Genomic DNA, 22,240 nt, shown 5'->3' with positions numbered 1-22,240 from the left:
ACTACCCTTAGTTTCTTTCCTTGGTACTTTCAATTTTTTCATTTACAAATAATGTATTGACTGAAACTCTGTATCTGCTTCAAATGGAGTAGTAGTTTATAACACCTTAATACGCCATGTTTATTAGCAGTAATGTTTTGAGTAATCTTTGGGGCATTACCACATGAAAAGGGTTTGCCACATTTATATATTCCACCTAGTCTATCTCAAGATCTAAATCTGTAGCGTGTGAGAATTCTACTTGACTTCTGTAACAAGAAAATCAGATCTTTACATTGTTACATGAACTAGAGAGCCTGAATAGTGCATTTTTGTTTTTTTTCTATTGTGCATCTCATATAGGTGACAATAAATTATGTTTAAACTTTCTGGGTGTTTTTCCTACATATAATTCTAAACTGTTGTCACATTTTGCAGTGTATACATTTTTTGCAGTAACACATGGAACAAGTTGAATAACATTTTTACCACTTAATTGATAAACAGAATATTTTTTTAGAATATACTTATAGAATGCACTTTTTTGCAAGAATGTATTGCTACTAATTCTACTTCTGTTTACATTTTATCCGTTTTTATGTGTAATATGAGGCCTGTCACTGTTGTGCATAGTAACATCTCAGGCACGAATGTTAAAGAAGGTAACAGAGTAAATAATTAGTCATTACTAAGCGCACTGACATTAATATTTGTGCTATATGAAAGAGTAGCATTTCTAGATACAGCTGAATTTTTAACTAGTCACTTCCTGTGTATAGTAATATTTGACTAGAATTTGCCTTCCTGAATAATCACTCACTTTAGTGTTTCCTTGTTTTATTTTTTTCCTCTCTGTCTCTTTCTTTCTCTCTCGCTGGTTTGCCTAAGGCCAGAACTGACATGACCCTTCCTTAAGTTTTGTTCACTTGAACACTGCTAGAAAATTCTGACAGAGCCAGTCTCAGCTGGGATGACCTGCTATCCATTGCAGTCACAAACCATTAGTGGCCCAGCAGGATATTGGATGAAGGTTACATGGCTCTCAAATGTCAAGGTTCTGTTTGTGCTACACTGAGTCATAGTAAGAGTGAGAAGAAACTTCTTTGTGTCTGCCATGTCGTCTTCCAGGGGGAAGAAATTCTTGTTTTCAGTCAGGAATAGAAGCTCTGCTTCCCTTTGTAGGGCATATGCCAGCATTTTGTAAGCCTGAATCTGACATCAGTCTGAGGATTCATTAGATTCTTCCTGTGAATCCACAGAAGTGGTTCCAGATTACCCACAGAAGTGGTTCCAGATTACCCATATTTCCTCTGCTGTTCTGTACAACTGTTAACAGACCTATCATTTGCTTTATTTACTTTTTATGCCCACTGCCTGCAAACCATAAAAGCTTCCCATTGCCATCTGGCTGGCTTGTTCCTGAGTGAGCTGAGAGCCAGTCAACCCATGTGTTCCCTTATTGGTTGAGAGTTGACCACTGGAGACTATCGTTAAAGTAGCCATCAGCATCAACCCCCTCTTCATCCCATTTTCTACATGGGGTTGGGGTGTTGCATCAGCTGTTGTCATCTCTCTTGATTCAGTGCCACTCCTTTACCTTCTTCAACATTCATGCCTGAGTGTTGCAGGTCTCTCATGCATTCCATCTGTCTTTGTTGGACAGCTTAATCTCCTCTTGCCTTCGTCCTGTCTGTCTAGTCATCTTCACCAGATTGTCATCTGCTTTCTTGCACATATGCTTGAACCACCATATTCTGTTCTCTTTGACCTTCTTTGTAATTGGAGCCACTTGGGCTTCTGCTCTGATTTCCTCATTTCTTTGTCTGCCCTCTAGTGTGCATTCTAGCAACCCTCTTAGGCAGTTTATCTCCATCACCTCTTGCTTCCTCAACTGCTCTGCTTTTATTATCCTAGTTTCTTTATGATACGGTAGTACTGGTCACACCACTGTTATGTGCACCTTACTTCTCGGCTTCTTTGGTATTCTTCTGTGACACACTACCCCTGACACACTGTAATAGTTGGCTGCAGTCCCTCTAATTCTTTGATGTCTACATTCAGACTTCCCTTCTCCTCAAGAAACCCTCTGATACTTGTTAAAGCTATTAAGCTATTTCACTTTCTCCCTTGTAGCTCAGTTTTCAGCTTCTTCTGATTTCCTCCCATCTGCCATTATAACTGTCTTATCTGTACTTATTTTTTTCAGAGTCTGCCTGCAGTGCCACATCCTATGCATACAGCAACTTTGTTGATATGCCTGGTTAGACCTATTTGCTAATGTAGGCCATCAACAGTATGGCAACAGTGGGCTCAGAGCTGAACCCTTATGTACACTCACTCCTGCTGGGAACCCCTGTACAAGTTCAAACACTGTTTGTACTTAGCCTATACCAATTCTACCAATGTTTCTGGGACTTTGAACCATGGCAGGACTGCCCAGATCAGTTTCCTTGGTACCTTTTTTGGTTTCTCCAAGTCTAGAAATGCTAATCTGGACACTCTTCTATTCTCTAGCTTCTTCTCAAGTTTTTGTCTACTGCAAACATTGGGTCAGTTGTGCTGCATCCTGCTCTGAATCGGAACTGATGATCTCCCATCTCACTTTCTACTACTTTTCATATTCGTTAATCACTCACCCTATCTAGATCTAGTGTGACAAGACTTTGACACCTTTATACTGCCCACAGTACATTGGTACTAGGATGCATTTGTTGTTGTACATTGGTACTAGGATGCTCATTCTCCAGTCATCTGGGACACGTCTGTCTCTCCATACTGCTATACATATCCTGAGGAGCCATTTCTCCCCTAACTCACCCAACATTTTAATCAGACCTTATATAAGCATGCTGTTTTCCCTGACATTTTCCATAGTGCTATTCTTACTTCTAAGTCTGGGGCAGTATAGCTTCTGTGGGATTTTCTGCAGTCAGATGCTGCTAGAAGTACTCCTTCCACCTGCCTTTGTCCTATGGATTGGTGAGCAGATTGTTACTGGCATCCTTTATGAATGGTGTCTGATAACTGTCTTTACCCTTGGCTGTGCCTTGCACCCTGATAGTGTCAAAGTAGCCATCAATGTGTTGTTGATTTTTGCCCTAACCCTGGGCCCATGGTGGCTGATGAGAATTTTTTTGCAGTACTGGCTGACAGAACTATAGCTGCAGGAAACATTGCTTGCCTCCCATCGCAGCACAATTGCCAGTGGTTTTCAACTTGGGTGGGCATATGCCCAACTTCCATGAGGTATCTGTGTAGCAGCAGGGTGGGTGGACCGATCTCTTCCAGTTTCTCCCATTGTGCCCTTTCACCACCAGGGCCACTAGTCAGAGTTGTCATACTGGGTGCTCTAATGGCCATTATACCTGTGCACCAAACAAGTGGGCTGAGGATTTGCTTTCTTTGAACTAGATTTGTACAAGATGTGGAAGAGACCATTTCTCCAACTCACTGTCTTGTATCACATACGTTTTTTTATCTGGATGTCTGTACAGCTGGCTGATGCTATCCATATACTTTGCCACCAGTTCTCAAAAAGGTCATTAGAATTTACACACTGCCTGAATATGTGTATTTTTTTGTCTAAAATGTCTTGTGTTAAAGATGTTATAATCTCAGTTTGTTCACTCTTTATAAACAATGATTATTGGAGAATGGTTTGAAGGCTAGGGCTGGATTTGCTATGGCTATCCTACAGGCCATGACACAACCCAACCACTCTTCTCAGGCCTCCTCCCTGTCATCCTGAAACGCTTGGAATAATCACCCCAGTAGTCAAGACTACTGAAACACTGTCTAAATCAAGAACATAGTGCTGTATTGCATTTCTCCTGCCATCATTTATGTTTTGCTCTACTCCCTTGAATTATAGGTATCCTGGGGTAGTGTGGGATAGCTGTTCTCATATTTCTTTCCCCTTCCCTTTGTGTAAGGCCTTGAGTCCGGATAACTCTGGAAAGGTCTGTTCTCTCCCCAGTCCTTGAGCAAGTTAGGAGTTCCTTTTATCATCTCCTTCATTAAACCCACACATATATGTGCATCCTCTTTGTTTTACTACTCCTTGCCCTTGCAGTGACATGAGTGCCATACCTCTTTACTGACCTCTGGTGTGAATGTTCATGTTGTGGTGAAGAAAGCTTGTAAGTTGGCAGAGGCATCCACTAAATGTATACTGGGAGCTTTCTGACATTACATGAGGAGACTGGCCACTGCAACATTAGAAAACTGTTCTGAGCTCTAGATGTCCAGTGGGAAGTATAGGGATGCTTGCAGCCATATACCAGTAATCAACACTACTGCAATAATGATTTACTCAAACATCTACTATTGTGGTCAATTTTTACACAATTCAGTTATGCTTTCCTTTTCCTGCTGCAAAAATGATGGCAGTTTCATTTCATTTTTTTTCTTTTATCACAATACGCTGTTAACATTGTTATAAACAGAAAGTCATGCAACCCCTAGACAAACAAATAAATTGTGGTGAGATGAAAAGTTAGGTTAAGAACTAACTGCCTGAGGATACTGTGGTATTCCTAACATGGTAGAAAATGAAGTATTTAACTATTTTTAAACATATTAATCTTTTTTCTTCCATTTGGGTAATTTTCTAAGCCAAACATCTTTACTTCAGTTAGCTGTGTATGTAATAGATGTTGCCCCTTTATTAGCTTCTCGCTTATTGTTTCCCCTTTGCCATATGTGGTTTACAGTTAGGATTTTGTTTTCTTTTGGTCAGTTTTTCTCCACCCCACAGGGGCTGCTTGCTCCAGTATGAACTTACAAGTCATGTCTGAGTCTGACTCATTCACCCTCTTGCAAGCAGCAAGCCCTGACTGCCCATTGATGACCCAGAGCCAGTCAGTAAAATGCATACATTTCATCTGTGATGTAGTGTTATCATTTGGTAATCTTATGTTTGTCAGTTATAGGGTTTTATTAAAGGTATAGTTTTTTTAGATAAGTATTGAAGATGTTTCTGTTTTCTCAGTTTAAAGTATTGTTTAAGAGTAATTAGTTATACATGAAACCTCAGTTAAAATGATTTGATTTACCTTTGAACAAACTATTCTTACTAGGATGACAAATGGGAAAAGAAGTGCCAGAAAATATTTTCATTTGCACATCAGACCATTAGTGCTCTAATCAAAGCTGAACTTGCAGAGCTACCACTCCGACTTTTCCTGCAGGGAGCTCTCGCAGCTGGAGAGATTGGATTTGAAAATCACGAAACAGTGGCTTATGAATTCATGTCTCAGGTAAGACTTCTGCATTTCAGCATTCCACACTATAGATGTATATTTTAATTAGTGGCTTTATCTGTTTTTGTTTATTGAGATTGTAGTGCTTAACTTATATTTTCTTTTCTTTTTTGTTTTATTAGTTAAAACCAGCCATTTCCTTAACTGATTTCACTGAATTAATAAACTATTATCAGCCTAAACTCTTTATTTGAGTGTTGTAATATGTTTGTCACAGCACCCCTTTTATTTGCTATCATTATTTCTGTAAAGGTGTGTCAATAGTATTTATTTCGAAATTATCTTTTACTGTTTTTATATTTGTCAAATTATCATAAAAACTTGGCGCAATCCAATTAACTTGCTTGATACATGGGCTAATAAGTATAAAAGAATAACTGAGTTGCTGTGAATGGACTAAGACCTTTACTAGTTATTTATGCTAGTGTGTGAAGATGCTTGGATAAAATTTTATATTTCTTAAGGGTATGTCCTAAGTACATTATATTATAGATCTACCCTTAAGTACATTATATTATAGATCTGATGTTATCCAAGTCATCATTCATCACTACAGGGTCTTGAATCCGATATCGGATCCAAGCCAGCAAAATACTACAGATGGAGCCAAGGCTCTGGCTCCTCCCTTTCCCATGATGCCCTGCTGCCCTCTAATCCCCAGATCTCATTTGCCATGTATCCTGTGCAGACGTGTTTCCAGTGGCTCTAGCTAGTTAAGTGCCTTTTTTTCTCTTTCTTAATTCTAGTTAGTTCCTAGTGTAATGTTTTAGTGTAGTGCTTATTGTAGTTATTGTAGTTTTTGCCTCCTTTCCTGTAGGTTAGGTTTTCCTTGTTAGTGTATCAGGGTTTTTGGCATCCTTTTTCTGGTAGCCATTAGGGCTGTGTTAGTTGTTGTTGGAGCTTTGTAATGTAGTTTAGTTCGTTAACCTAGTAAGTTAGATTACGGCTGATAAACCAGTTGGTTTTAAGAAGTGCTCCTCGTGCAGTCGGAAAATGCTTCATTCTGATGTGCACAAGGAGTGTGTATATTGCTTGGGTGCTCTGAACCTGGAGGTTGAATACGAACTTTGTTCTGCATTTAACCACAGGGCTTTGGTGGAGCACCACAACAAGCTTTTGCTAAAGGGTCTGGCCCAAGGCGGATCCTGTGTTTCCCCCTTGAAGGTTCTTTCTTCCGATCTGAAGAAAAAGGCCCTTTCTCTCCAGCCAGCTCCCTCAAAGAAACCACGGCTGTCGGATCCTAAGTCTTCAGATCAGAGTCCAGTCTGGTCTGTCCCGGATCCAAAATCTTTGGAGCCGAGAGCCACAGAGCAGTCTCTTGGATACAGTGCCTCTTTGGATCAGAGGCCCTTGGATCTGACCAAGATCAGGCCTGCATTGGGTCAGTTGTCTTGATTAGGCCTTCAGATCCGATTATAGTCTTGGAAGAGGTCGTTGTTCCTTCTCCCTCTATACAGAGGTCTCAGTCGACTGAGTCATCGAAGCTGTTCCCCAACTCATGGCAGCTGGTCAGATTAGGTCAGAGAGATCTCCCTCCAAGTCTTACCCACTCCTCTTCCTCCTATAGATCTTCTAAGAGTCTCTTGCCCTCAGACATGGACAGGATGACAAGCTTCCTCAAGGGCCAGATTTGGGGCTTCTGGCTTCTCCTGCCCATCTGGCCAGGGGAGCCTCACCCCTCCCGGTTTTGCATTCTTATCCAATCCCAATGGCTTTGGATTCAGGGGACCAGAATGTTTGCGGTCAGATTCCATGGGCCAGAGTATTCCCCTTTCTCGCCCCCGTCGGGGTCCCTGACTTGATATGCTCCCCCACCTTTGGAGTGGGGTGAGCCCTGTTCCGGAATAGTTGACGACGACTCCACAGTAGGGGGGGGGAGTCTGGTACCATCTCCTCAGACCGGTCCCTTCCTCTTGGCGCTTTGGCCTTCAGTAGCTCTGGGATGGTATTGTCCAGGGGTCACGGGGCTCATTCTGGATGCTCTGTTCCTCTCTGGGGGACCTCTTCCTTGGATGTGGGGGATGGGCCCACCCTCGGCTTTCCAAGTGGTAAAGAGGACCTACTCCAGGTCTGGAGTTTCCTCTGCTGCACCTCCACGTCCCTCCCTGTCTGTCTCTACTTCTGCTGGTGAGGCCTCCCATCCTGTCTTGGGTCAGCCCTCCCAATCAAGCCATCAGGGGAGTTTTTCTCCCCTCCAAGAGTCTCTGTCTCTTTGGAGTCCTCCCCAGAGCCCAAGCAGAGGGGGCTCATCATAAGAGGAGGCACTTGGACTCCCCCATGGAGTCCCTTACTGAGGATACGGACTTCGAGGAAGGAGATTGATACCCCAGATCTCCGCCCGACACTCTCCTTTGGAGACATCCTTGTGCTTTTGAAACAAAAGGGCAGATGGTCTCCCCAACCCCTGTCTTAGAAGGAGTCTGCATTTCTGAAAGCCTTCTGGGCAGTACTGTCTACCTTCTGGGTGTCCCCCTTTGCTGACGAGTTAGTGGATCTGATCGCCAGCAGGGCCTGGAAAGAACCGGACACGGTGGAGCCTGTTCCAAAAAGGGCTGACAAGTATCTGAGTTCTCCTGCAGACTGTTCTTTCTTGAGCAAAGGAGTTCCAGTCGATGCCATCATGGTTGCTGCTGCTACGAAAAAGGAGCTAGCAGAGAAGAGCTCCATGGTTCATCCCCCGAACAGGAAGTCCCAGGCAAGAGACCATTTTGGGAAGCATGTGTATACCTCAGCTATCTTTGGACTGAGAGTGCCAAATTATTTGGCATATTTTATCCACCTCCAAAGGGATTTGGTGTAACAGTTTTCCACTTCCTTTACAGAGTTGTTGCCGGCAGAGGACCTCAAGAAGTGTTTCCCAAGCTATCCACTCTGAATTCCCTTCCTAATTCCTCAACGAGGTTAGTTTCCAATGCGGCAGAAGCAACCTCTCGGGCAAGTTGGCACAGGCATTGCTTTAAGGCATCATGCCTGGTTGCGTTTATGTGAGTTTGCGGAACCCTTCAAGGTGTCCTTTAGTAGTGCCCCTTTTAGTCCCACTCTTTTTGTATCTTCCATGAAAGTCATGTTGACCTGCAGTGAGCAGGAAGGGAAGACTCTGTCTGCAGTCTGAATCAAGCTTTCAACTCCCCAGATTTCCTTCTCTAAGACCCAAAGGAGAATTTAGGAAGATGTGGTTCCGTAAGTCAGTCTCCCTTTCAGGGCGTTATTGATGAATCCTCTTTCATAGGCGGGGGGGTCCACGAAATCAGGGTTCCAGGAAACCTTTCTCTGAGTAGCCTTATCAGTGCTCTTGAAGCATTGCCCATCTGCTGTGCCCTGGAGGCAATCGAGGGCCGAATTTCCCGACACCCACAAGCCTGGATGAACATCACTTTCAATCATTGGGTGTTAAGTATCATTTTCAGGGGCTATTTCATTCCCTTTTTCGGAACCCCCTCCAGTAAGACATTATCTCTGAGACATTCCACCCAGTCAAAGGGAGTTGGCCTTCAAAGTAGTTAAGCAACTTCTAAAAAGAGCAATCCAAGAGGTCCCAGCAGGACAAAGAGGATCTGGTACTTACTCTCACTTCTTTGTAGTGCCAAAAAAGACGGGGACCTACATCCTATTCTGGATCTCAGCGAACTCAATGTTTCAGTGAAGAAGTCAAAGTTCTGGGTGGTCACTGCTCAGTCCATTCTGCCACTTTTGTGCAAGGATGATTGGATGTGCTGTGTATATCTCCAGGATGCTTACGATTACATCAAAATAGGCATTCCAGGAGACATCTTCGCTTCCCGCTAGGAGCTAGTCATTACCAGTTCAGAGCCCTATCCTTCAGTCTCACCACAGCCCCCTAGGTGTTTACCAAATGTATGGTAGTGGTAGCGGCTCACCTGCAACTGCAGGGGGTTCCACGTCTTTCCGCACCTCTACGGTTGGCTCCTCATGGCTCCTTCAAGGCATGAGCTGATAGAGGCAATTCAGTATGTTCTCTTCCTCTTCTGTCATTTGGGGTAAAAGTCACCCTTGCAAAATCTAGCCTGATTCCCTCTCAGCATTTGAAATTTATAGAAGTTCAGTTAGACTCTGTTTCAGAGATTGCAGCATTACCTTTGCGCAGAATTCTGCTGAGACTGGAGCAGGTCAGACAGATTTTAGATCTGTTGTGCCCCTCCATTCATCTGGTGCTTTGAGCTCTCTAATCGTTGGCCTCACCCATTCATCTCATTCCACTGGCCATGTACCACATGCGAGTGTTGCAATGGACCATAGCTGTCCAATGGCCGGCCCTGCTTCATCCCCTATGACCATAAAACTGACGCCTTTGTGCAGACATCACCACCAGTGGTGGCTTCTCAGGATTTCTCTCTAGGCAGGCCCTTTTCTCTCCCACCACCCACAGCCACAGTGACCATGGATGCCTCCCTGTTGGGGAGGGGAAGATTTTCAGGGGAAGACTGTCCAAGGTAAATGGTCCCCATTCGAGACCAAGTTGCATATAAATGTTCTAGAGATGAGAGCTAAATGTTCTAGAGATGAGAGCAGTTCTTCTATCGTTACAAGCCTTCCAGGACTCCCTCCCTCTAGGGACGATTATAATTTGGACAGGCAACATGTCAGTCGTCTGGTACATCAACAGAGAGGGGGGGAACAAATTCTTACCTGTTGTGCAGAGAGGCCTTGAGTGTGGAAATGGGTGATGTCCTCCAGCTGCTTTCTCATTGCAACGCATACCTGGGGATTCCAAAGTGTTGGTCGACAAGCTCAGCAGATGTATCTTCAGTCTTTATGATTGGTCCCTCAATCCTTCAGTGGCGAAGCAGATTTTCGACCATTGGAGTCTACCATGCTGCGACCTTTTTGCCTCCCCAACCAACCACAAGTGCAGCAGGTACTTCGCCCTGATCCCCCAACTGGAAGAGACACCAAGGGATGCTCTAGTTCACATTTGGTCTCCTTTTGTCTACCAGTCCTGTTCCCTTAATACCAGAGGTTCTGCAGAAAGCTCTACAGCTGAGGACATCCATTATCCTTATTGCTCCTTTCTAGCCTTGTCAGCCGTGGTTTCCCTTCATCTGATCTCATCTGAAATATCCACCATGGGTAATGGATCTTCATCAGGATCTGATTTTCCATCTGTCAGGGCTTCCTCTCCCAAATCTTCGGACCCTTCATCTGATCGCATGGTTTCTCCAGGTCCAGTGATTATAAAACAGTCCAGGCTAGTGTCCCCCATTCAACATATTCTACCCTCCCAGAAACCCTCCACTAGAAAGATATGCAGTAGTAAGTGGAGAAGGTTTTCTCTCTGGGCTAAGAGCAGGAATCTGGATCCCTTTTCTGCTTCAGTGTCTGATATATTTTTGTTCTTGTCCTCCCTTTTCCAAACTTGAGCACGTTTTTCCACTATCAAGCTTTAGTTGGCGATTTCCAGCTTTCATGTGAACTCTGACCCTACCTTTTCTTCCTGGCTTTGTAAAGCATTTATGAAAGGGTTTTTTTCTGCTTCGGCCTGCCTGGTTTTGCAGTCTATAACTAGGAGTCCTTATGAGCCTGCTAGTTCCTGTGACCTTAAGTTCCTATCTTGGAAGACTGCCTTCCTGGTGGCTGTTCTCAGCTATGAGGGTCTCAGAACTGCAAACTCTCACCATTACTCCTCTTTACTTGATTTTTCATAAGGACAGAGTCTCTTAGGACGAACCCCTCCTTTTTGCCCAAGATTGTTTCCAAATTGTCTTTAAACCAATGTATTTAGCTTCCAGTTTTCTTCCCCAACTATTACAACAAAGGGGAGTATATCTTACATACCTTGTACATTAACCAAAAAAATACGGTTCTACCTGCATAGGACAAAAGGTTTTCGTAAGTCAGAACAGCTCTTTGTGGCCTGTTCCTCTAACAGATGTGGCCTTCCAGTTTCCAAGGTCACTATTTCTAAATGGGTGTCTAGCTGTATTTCTGCAGTCTACGATCTTAATCACCTTGAGGTTTCAATAAATGTCAAGGCTCATTCTATAGGTCTGTAGTAACTTCTTCAGCCTTTTGTAGCAAGGCTTTCTATTGATAACATTTGTGCTGCTACCACTTGGTCTAACCCTCACAAGTTTATTTCTCATTACAAGTTTGATCTGGTTTCTGGGGCAGGGCTTCCTTTGGCTGTACGGTGCTCTGGCATGACTGTCCCTGAGGCCTCCCAGGATTGATGGTAGCTGGGGACTCTGACCCTGTAGTGATGAATGACTTGGATAACATCAGATTAGGAGTTGTGTGCTTATCATAACTTGGCATCTGTGATGTCCTTCAAGGATGCATCTGCAGTCCTTACAAATGGGTTGTCCTGTCGTCAGGCAGCCCTTCGGTCGGCCGGATTCCCAAGTCTGGGTCTGGCCTCGGCCGGTGTCGCACTTCACCCGACGTCATCTCTGCTGGTCTTCGGGTATAAAGGCATCAGCCGACGCCATTTTCCTCAGTCTTTCTTGCCGCGTGGCGCCCGAAGCAGAAGCTGTTCGCAAGTGCCGGTCGGTCAGATCCAGAGATTACTACTACCGAATACTACATCGAAGACTTCTAGAAGCTAAGTACCCCGTTGGGGACTCTTTCTTGCCTCAGCCGATGTCAGAAAAAATGAATAACTGTTTAACTTGTGGGAAACAAATACCTCATAAAGATTTCCACTCTTACTGCTTACCTTGTTTAGGCCCAGACCACGACGTAGCAGCTTGTTTAGCCTGTGCTTCCTTCAACCGACGAACGCTTAGGCGTCGGTCGGAGTTTGCTGAACAGTTTTTCGGCTCAGATTTTGCATACATTATGCCGTCGGATCCTCCGACTACTCAAATTGTTAAAAAACGCAAAGAAAAGGACCGACACTCGCGGTCCGCAGTTTCGGCCGAAACCACGGTTAAGCAAACCGCGAGTGTCTCGGTTTCGGCCGAAACCGAGCAAACAGGTCAATCTACAGCCGAATGTCATCATTCATCACATCTTCCCCACTGTCCATCCCCCTACCTTGTAGATCAGGGATGAAGTTGGAGTTTCCCTCCAGTCTTGTGGGAGTAGTATTGAGGCTCATTGCAGCAAACTCGATCTCTGGGTCAGAGGGTGGCAGGGCATCATGAGAAAAGGAGGAGCTAGAGCCTTGGATCCATCTGTAGTATTTTGCCATCTTTGATCCGATATCGGAGCCAAGACCCTGTAGTGAAGAATGATGATGTAGGATAACACAGATTTCAAGTTATGGTAAGTATGTAGCTGCTATTGCTTTTCAAAATATTGAGAAAATAAATGTAACTGGTCTGCCCTGGAACATCTTAGTCAGAGATGCTGCCTGTTCTGATAGCTGTTCTCTTGAAGGTGCATTCAGTAGCCAGCCATCTAAAAAGAGAAACACCTTTGTGCCTTGTCCACTTGTGAGTTGTTACTAGTACAGTATGTCCACTGGTGAGTTGTCAACTACTGCTTTTGTTAGTAAAGACCCTCAGGGCAGGCTTCTGATAGAGTACAATCAATCCTTTTGCATGCACCTCACCAGACTCATGCAGCAGCTGGGTGAGACCTCGGAGGTTTTGGTACTTTTTCATTATTAGGGCAACACTATAAATGTGGTAGCTGCTGCTTGGAATCCTCGGTGTTATCTTCTTCATGTTTGTTGCCAACTTTGTTAGCTTCCATATGTCTTTTGGCCAACCACTTCATACTTGTGATAGTTTTGTCAGTGATTTTTTGCTCTAAAATGGTTCTCATTCCTGACTCCCTTATTTTACATGGTTATAAACATGATAGATTGCCCACAGAAAAGGTGATGTAGCTGCTCTCAAACCCTCTATAGTTACATGTTAGCAGCAAACCACGACTCCCATCTGTTAAAAAAAAAAAAAAATAGTTTACATACGATACAATATATTTTTTAAAATGTAAAATCTTAAAATGCCATACTATTAAGTTACTGAAGAATGGTTGTTACCATTGTCAATGTAAGTATCAACGCAGTAGCTGCCACTTCAAATAAAATGCTTCAGGGCTAACATCTGTGGGAGAGTTTCCCAAAGCAGCGACCACTTCTAAAGCGTCCCGTAGCTATTTTAAACTGCATTGGGATGAGGGGGTACTAGTTCCTATTAAAAAAGAAAGAAACGCAGAAAAGTGATGCAGCTCCATCGGGCAACACCGTCCATGTGCTATCTGGCACTCGGAAGCATCACCATTACCAGAACTTGTCAGGTAGCCTGTTGGCCAACCACTTCATAATTGCGATGTAATTAAAAAAAAAAAAAAAAAAAAAAAAAAAAAAAGGACACAGAAAACTGATGCAGCTCCTATCAATCCCCCCTATAGTAATAGACATATGGAAGATAATGGCTGTGCGAAACTTACAACCACTATGTTGCCCTGATAACGGAAAAGTGCCGAGGTGTCTCACTAAGAAACTACAGGGATTCTAAACCATGACCCAAGTGGACAGGCTGAAAGCCCTGTCACTTTAATCTGTATCTTGTAGACGGCTGAGAGGTTACTTGTGCCTGGCCTATAGGGCAATCTCAGGCCCTGCCATAATTGAAATGCTGCACATCTGCAAGTCAAATGGCTAAAGAATCACTCGCTCTAGGGATCTCATCCTAGCTTGTGACATTAACAGAACATGCTGGAGAGACAGATGCGTCTCCCAGACACTGCCTGTTCTCTGGTGTAGACTCCGTGTTCACATAAAACGGAGCTCCTCACTGATCCTATTCAAACGCATCTTAGATAATTCGATGGGAGACCGCAGATATTTCCCTCATGGACAGGGGTAGCCAGTGTTGATCACAGACTCTCTGTGTTCATAAATTCGTTCTGCGAACTACCCAAAAAAAGAACAAATGGGGATACTTGGGATTAACATGGCTAAGCGTTTAGATACCTAGAAGTACAGGAACGTTTTGACCCATATGAAAATGTTATGTGGAGATGGACCTCTAAAAGAGTAAACAGCATTTCAGTCTCATCTCAATAGACATGGGATGATAATTTCGAAGGCCTTGCAGAAGTTTGCTTTTATTACAGAGTTGTTTAGGCCACAGTGATATCCAGGTGGCCTAAACTCCTGAATATTTTGTACACTAAAAAGAATCTGGAGTAACAGTGTTAGCCTTATTGGACTAATGCAACATCTTTGGCAGCTCTTTTCTTCTCAAGGGTTGTGATATTCTGCCTTGCATGAACTCTCTGATGGGGTGGGATGTCTGTGAAAAAGTCGCATAATGGGGAATTTGGTTAGAGAAATTGTATTGACTCTGGATATTATTCCCCTTACCCACCTGTCACAAGTGATGATGAATCAGTCATACACTTCAGAGGCAAGCAGACAGGGAAGAATTCAGGAGCACTGCTAGCTGGTCATAAACTTCTGCTTTCTCCAATTAGTTTCCTTTTGTTTCTGTGAGCATTGTTACAATTAATGAAGGATGTCTGTCTGACCCCCCCCCCCTCATCAAGAGAGCATGTTGTGATCATGCCAGAACCTCATCAGTTTTTGCTTCTCTGTAGTTTAAGGAAGACTCTAGAGGGCCCTTTCTGCAGTTCCTACAGACTGCCATCCAGCTAGATAAGTGTAGAATTAAATACACTTCTGATGCAGCATCTGGAGTAATTGCCATTGGGACAGGACTGAAGAGATGTGTATGTGGTTACGCATCTAACCTTTTTCAGAAGATTTTAAGGTCAAATTACTAAATGACATTTGATGTGGACCATGTGTCCATGAAGTCTTTAAAAAAATAGAAGAAAATGGGAAAGTAATGGGCAAAGTGGAACATGTATTCCATTCTCCTCTACCCAGGTATAGTAGGATTTTCCCATGCAAGCAGTGACTTTTTGCAGAAAACAGGGGAAGGATAAGTAATGCAGAAGGAATTGTTCCTTCGGAATGGAAAAAAAAAACAGGCAGGAGGAGGCAAGGAAGCCATCAAAGCTTCACCTTCCCACAGGATCAGTTGTGACTACTACAGCCCATCTTCTCACCCCACTCTCTACATCCTGATTCCAAAGCTAGATTTTCTAGGAAAAAGGTTAGCAGCTTCTCCAGAAGGATGAAGGGCAGCCACTATGGACACATGGGTACTGGATACCATTCCAAAAGGGTACCGCCTAGAATTCAAGTCCAAATCTCTGTGCAAGGGAATACCAACGGTCCCAACAGACCAAGAATATCTTGTGCATATGTTACAACAACTTGATCAAAGTACTGTAGAAGTGGTGGCTAGAGTGAAGGGAGGTAAAGGCTTGTACTCATGACTGGTTTGGGTCCAAGAAAAGATGGTCCATGAAGTCCTATTCTGGGTTGATCCAGATTAAACAAGCTTCTGTAAGCTTCCAAGTTCAGAATGCTGACCCACAAGGGTGTACATTTAAAAATGAAAGCCTACATGGGAACTATGAAAGATGCATACCTGCGTATCCTATTCAGATAGTGGACATATGCTTTTTAAGAGTTCGTAGCAAAGTGACGGCCAGATTCTCTCTCTCTCTGCCGTTTGTCATAGCCAGTTCCCCCAGGGATTTTACCAAATGCTTGGTTGCAGTGGTTGCCCATTGCAGAACAATGAAGATATTTACCCATCCTTGGACAACTGTCATTTCTAAGCCCAGTGTGTCAAAGAGGCCCAAATTGCCATCTCCTTTGCAAAACATTAAGTGCAGAAGCTGGGCTTCGTGTTGAAAATGTGAAAGTAAAATCCAGTTCCTTGTTAGCAAATAGTTTTCCTGGGAGCAGTACTGGAAATTAGTCTTTCAAGGATGCTACTGTCCTGAAAAAAATGCTGTCTTCCACATCCTTCTTTAACCAAACAGTGGCAAAGATTCAATAGACAGCCAAGCAAGTCCTCAGTATATTAGGACACATGGCTATCATCCTCATGGTCCCACTGACCAGGATATATACGAAAAAAATCCAGTGATACTTCAGGAATGTTTGGTCAGCATTCCTGGTTATTGGAGGACCCTCTCCCAGCCCTACATTGCTTAAAAAATAACAGAGTTTGTGGATCTCCTCAGCTAAAGGAAATGAGAGCAGGGCCTTACCTTTTTGACCTCCAGCATATACTCAGACCCTGACAACAGATTCCTTGTATCTGGCATAGAAACCAAACCCTCAAGACCTAAAAGTGCAGGAGGCATGGTATAAGAGCAAAACCACTCTGCACGTAAAGGAGATTTTGGAAGTATGACACCTTGCAAGCAGTGGTCCCAGGTATCTTGAGGATAGTTGCAGGTAACATGACAGTCACATAAAACAACAAACAGGAAGGTGTATGCTGCTACACTCTGTGCATGTTCGCATTGAAAACCTGGGAGATTGGAGTAAACCAGAATCATGATGATAGTGGCAGTTTACATACAGCTTTCTGTCATGAGTGACAAGGTGGGGGTTTTCAGAGGTGAACCTGCTTCCTTCTCCTACAAAAACTAGCTCAAAATCTCTTTTCCCAGTGCCCTCAGCAGATGGCTTGGGAGGTGGGGACTTCCTCAGTCATCTGGTCATGCCCATAATCACAAAGGTCCGTAAAGTAGCAGAAGGTAAACCAAAAGTAATCCTTGTTCAAGCCTTCTGACTGAGGTGACACCAGTACTTCTACCTAATGCAGCTGGTCTGGGAAGAATCCCATTACCTTGCCCAAAGAGGTGAACCTGTAACTCCAAGGAGCTGGTACCCTGATCCATACAAGGTTTTCAGCCTGGCAGCATAGAAGATATAAGCCTGCCACCTTTTATCTTTTTTATGAAAGCATACACACCATAAAAAGTAAGGCCTGGAAATCAGCATAAGGAAATCCTATCTGGCAAAATAGAAAAGATTCTCCCTATCGTGCCAGACAAGAGACCTAAAACTCATAGATGCTGAAGTACCAGCTTATTTAATTCAGGATACCCCCCCCCCCCTTACTTCAAGAAGAACAGTAAAGTATTTTCACAAGGGAGTCCTTTGTCTCAAGCAACCCAAGAAAGCAGTTGTGCATATCTGGAACTTGAATTTGTATTTGGAAAAACTAACTGTAACTTGTTCATCCAGCATGATACGCTCACATAAAGTCTGCCTCATATAAAATTGTAGGCTGTCATGTAAGCAACCCTTCCAACTTCTCCTCAATGCTCAAAGTAGTGATGGAAATTGCAGTAAGCCAGTCTATAAGATTCCCATTTTTTCCTAAAATCTCAAAACAAGAGTGAAAGAACCCTGCATTCCGTATATGTTCCAGGCAGCTGGATATTATTAAGCTAGAATAAAGGTGTACATAAGGACTGACCAGATCTTCAAAGCTTTCGGGGAAAACCAAAAGGGGTTGACCATTTCAAAGCAAGCAGTTTCTAAACAGATCTTACATTGTATTGTTACTGCCACATATATTTTAAATTAGTTGCCAGGCAGTGTATTGTCTCATCCCACCAGGGGGCACAGCCTCCTCCTTAGTCTTCCTAAAAGTTCCTACTAAAGATCTCTGTTGCTGTTATGTGGTCCTTGTCCACACCATCTGTAAGCATTATAGACCGGGCATCACATCTAGGGCTAGGGCAGGGTTTACTTCAACAGTTTTGAAAGATGTTCTACCCTGCTTATCCCCAGTATACAGACTTCCTTAGGTCCAGGGGCTATAAGCTTTGAGATTCTTCACTGAAGTTATGAATGCAGCAATGACTTGCATGAAGAACATTATACAGTTGTGTTGTCAATTTGCCATAATTGTAGGTATTGACTGCAGGCAGTGTTTCAGTCCTATTTCCCACCCTCCATCCCTTCCTTATATTCTTGGATTCCTATACTTGGTTGGGGATTCCTTCCTTCACCTTCTCTCCTTCAAAGAGTTCTACTTGTCCTTTCTCCACAAGGTGCAAGAATACATCAATATCAGGTGGGAAAGCTAATTTATAACCCTAGATTTTCTGTGTAATACAAAAAAAGAACAGAAGATGGCTGAACATATTTCCAACTTTACACAGAGATGGGAGAAGTAAGGTTGACATTGGTGGGGGGGGGGTGCTTTGAAACTCTGATCAGATGTTGGACTCCACCTGAGGCACAAATCCTTGAGTTTATAACTGCAGCAGTGACTACTTGAACATCTACTGTTATGGTCATTTGTTGAAACAATTATACCTTCCTTATTTTAGTCAGTGAGCATTTAGGTTCTGTGGTTACAGTAGCCCATTTAAGGGCCACTCTACTGATAGCAGTTTCCAGCTTGAGGATCTTGGACTAAGCTGACCAAACTCTTAAGTATACAAAATATTTTGTTGGCCTTGTGGGGCACTGAGTGTGCTGTATCAGAGTTATCCCTAGCCACCCTGCAAATGTTCTTGAATGTCCACCAGGGTGTGACTACCCAAGAGGACTGGGAGTTGTGATGGCACATTTCCTGTAGCCTTCTGTGGAGTTATGGAATAGGGTCAGTGTTCCAGACCCCTTTTTTTCTTGCAGTAGTTTCAGAAACTCCCTACATTTAGAAGAGTCAGGGGATGGCTTTCAGGAAGCTGAACCCTCTTCATTGTAGTCCATAATTGGGAGTAGTTTCTTGGTATTTGGACAAAAGCCTTGTAAAGTCGTCTGGGGGAGGGCTGCCGATAGTGACAAAGCAAGATGCTTGTCAGTTGTTTGAGAAGAGAGGGTTTCAAGATTGGTTTAGTGGAGACATTGAAGGTACTATATCTATGTTTGTCTGAAGAAGGCTAAATATTGTTTTAGCCGAAAGCGCTAACATTCTATTTGGATCTATTAAATGCCAGTTTATTTTACGAAGCAGTCTCTTATTGTGTTCCTGGTCGTCTGCACGTGGATTTGTACTATATCTTGGTATGATGTCCTTCAAGAATGCAACTGCAGTCATAACATGTGGGTTGTCCTGCCTCAGGCAGCCCTCGGTCAGCCGGATTCCAAAGTCTGGGTCCGACGTCGGCTGATGTCGCATTTCTCTCCGACGTCAGAGCGGCTGGAGTATATAAGCATCAGCCGACGCCATTTTCTTCAGTCTTTCTTGCCGCGCGGTGCCCGAAGCAGAAGCAGTTCACAAGTGCTGGTCGGTCAGCTCCTGTATTCTACGATACCGAAGTCATCACAAAAGCTAAGTACCCCGTTGGGGACCTTTTCTTGCCTCAGCCGATGTCAGAAATTACTGAAAAAGTTAACAATTGTCTTTTTTGTGGTAAACAAATACCTCATAAGGATTTCCACTCTTACTGCCTCCCTTGCCTGGGCCCAGACCACGACGTTTCGGCCTGTGTAGCCTGTGCTCGCTTCAACAAGCGCACTCTCAGGCACCGGGCGGAGTTCGCTGAAGATTTTTTCGGCGATAAATTTGCTTACACCATGCCGTCGGATCTTCCGACATCGCAAACTCCTAAAAAGCGGGACAGACATCCTCGGCCCGCATCTACCACCGACTCCACGCCTAAACCTAGCGTGAGTGCTCCGGTTCCCTCTGAGACGGTATCTCCACCGCTCCGAACCGAAGACACCACATTACCGACGACTCCGATTCCAGACATTACTCCGCCAGTTATAGACTTTCTTCCGGATACCGAAACCGAGGAAATGCCCGAGACCATTGCTGTGGACAAGGTCACTCCAGCACGTGGAGCTGCCAGGCCTCCTATGGCCATGTCTATTAAGGCCTACACTAGGGCTAAGGCAGCCAGCAAAACAAAGCATATTACTTCTAAATCCTTACCTCAGCCGACTCCGGAGACACAAATTATGTCCATGGCTGCTGATTTAATTTCCATGATTAGAGGTTCACAGGCCCATCCTGAGAGAGCATCCCAGCCTTCTCCTGATAAAAGGCCCCGGGTTGAACCCTCTGACCCTACTCCTTCAGATGAAGACTCTGAGGGCTCTGTCCACTCTGATAGCCAGGAAGAGCTCTTCCAGACCTATGAGGACTCGGATGCAGAAGATTCCATACCCTCGGCTTCCCCTCCTGAGGATATTTCTTTTGGGGATGTTCTGCACACCATGAGGGAACATTTCACGTGGCAAGGGCAGGAATATTCTGATTCAAGGAAACGCCTTAGGACTTTCCTTAAGAAGCCTCAGCACAGGCCCTTAGCTATTCCTCCTGTACTTGATGTTCTGGATGATTTGTATTCTGACTCTAGTGCTACCCCTGATTCTCTTCCTCCTGCTCCAGCCAAGCCAGACAGGTATTACAGGGTCCCTGAAACTTATTCCCATTTATTCAGGGCCCATACTGCTGATTTGGAAACTATTTCACAGGGGCCTAAAGGAGTTTCAGCCTCCACCTCCAAAAATCCTTTGCCCTCAAACAGGGAAGCGAGGTCATTAGAGAGATGGGGTAAAAAGGTTTACACGTCCACTGCCTTCTCTATGAGAGCTTTAAATTGCCTTTTTCATATGTTACAATACCAGGATTATCTCTTAGAAGATTTACAAAAAACATTAGCTTCTACTGATCCTTTAGACAGGAAGACTTTGCAGGAAGCTGTACATAACACTCAGCAAGTAAGCAATCACTTCCTGCAGTGTGGATATGATGCACTGGAAGCTTCATGTAGGGCAGCTATGACAGGGGCAGTGATTCGTAGGCATGCTTGGTTAAAAGATCAACCTCTACCAGATCATGTAAAGAACAAGCTTTTTGGTGCAAATGCTAAGGATGTCTTAAAGACCATCGAAGAAAAAGCAAAATCAGTTCAGACTGTGAAAGATTTCCTCCAGGTTCAACCCCGCAGGTTCAGTAGGAATTGGCCTTCAAAAAATTGGTCCTTTCCTAATCCAGAAAAGTTTCAAAGGGGTAAGAACAGACGTGGCCGAGGAAGAGGCCAATACAGAGGCCCTTACAGGGGACGACAATGGCAACCAGGAAACCAAAGAAGTGATGCAGGGGTTTCACCTGCCCAACAACCACAAACTCAATGACTTTCCTCTACTACCGCCTGCCAGGGAACAACTAGAAGCTCCCTTGGGCGGGAAATTATCTCTGTTTGCAGAAAACTGGCACAGATTGACAAAGGACAAATGGATTTTGGACATTATAGACCAAGGGTACAGGTTTCATTTTCATACCTTACCAAGAAAACAAGGCATGCCAAACCTACCACAAAATCAGAGGGCAGAGGCTATCAAGCAAATCACTCTGCTGACTCGAATGAAAGCAATAGAAAGAGTTCCACAACAAGAACAAGGCCAGGGGTTTTACTCAAGACTGTTCCTTGTTCCAAGAAAAGAATCTCAATGGAGACCAATACTGGACTTGTCCGCATTAAACACCTTTCTCATAGTACCAAAGTTCAAAATGCTGACTCTACAGCAACTTCTTCCCATGCTGGGCAAGGAGTCGTGGCTGATTACTCTGGACCTCAAGGGAGGCATACCTGCATGTCCCTATCAGACACAGCTGCAGAAGATACCTCAGATTTCTTGCAGGGCCAGAGCATTATCAATTCTCAGCATTGCCATTTGGCTTATCTACTGCGCCCAGAGTATTTACAAAATGCCTGGCTTCAGTGATTGCTCATTGCAGGCTCCAGGGAATACAAATTTACCCATACCTGGACGACTGCCTCATACAAGGGGACGACAAATTGATGTTGACAAAAAACCTGGATTATGTCATACGATTACTTCAAGCTCTGGGATACATAGTCAACTTCCAAAAGTCAAGACTGCAGCCATCCCAGCAAATAATCTTCTTAGGGGCCAAACTAGACACAGCCTCTCAGATGGCTTACCTGACAGAAGACAAGCAAGAGAAGTTAACTCATTACTTCAAAGGTTTAGCAAAACTCACCCAGATGACTGCAAGGAGATTCCTACAGGCCCTGGGTTACATGGCATCATGCATTCTACTGGTTCCATTAGCAAAACTGCACATGAGAAAGCTTCAATGGTACCTAAAAAGCATTTGGTCTCAACACAGCAACAACTTGGAGACAATCATACCACTCATTCCATGCCTACAAAAGGAATTCCTATGGTGGGCCTCGGTGAGCCAGGAAAACACAGGTATGTCATTCAGAAAACCACAGAT

The 22,240-nt window shown here is 44.0% G+C and overlaps 1 protein-coding gene across 1 annotated transcript in view; it reads left to right on the top strand.

Annotated features, from left to right (window-relative positions):
* Nucleotides 1–22,240, top strand: part of VPS35 (VPS35 retromer complex component) — a gene marked incomplete in the record, with an annotated part of 976,266 nt that overhangs the window by 866,901 nt on the left and 87,125 nt on the right. The window contains 1 exon segment of the mRNA XM_044081892.1: nucleotides 5,058–5,237. Coding sequence (XP_043937827.1) covers nucleotides 5,058–5,237 — 180 coding nt within the window.

This window comes from Protopterus annectens, chromosome 8.part1 (assembly GCF_019279795.1).
Source record: "Protopterus annectens isolate FY-2018-M chromosome 8.part1, PAN1.0, whole genome shotgun sequence".
Taxonomy (NCBI): domain Eukaryota; kingdom Metazoa; phylum Chordata; order Ceratodontiformes; family Protopteridae; genus Protopterus; species Protopterus annectens.
Note: the sequence above shows the minus strand (reverse complement) of the source record. Positions and strands in the feature narration are given on the sequence as shown.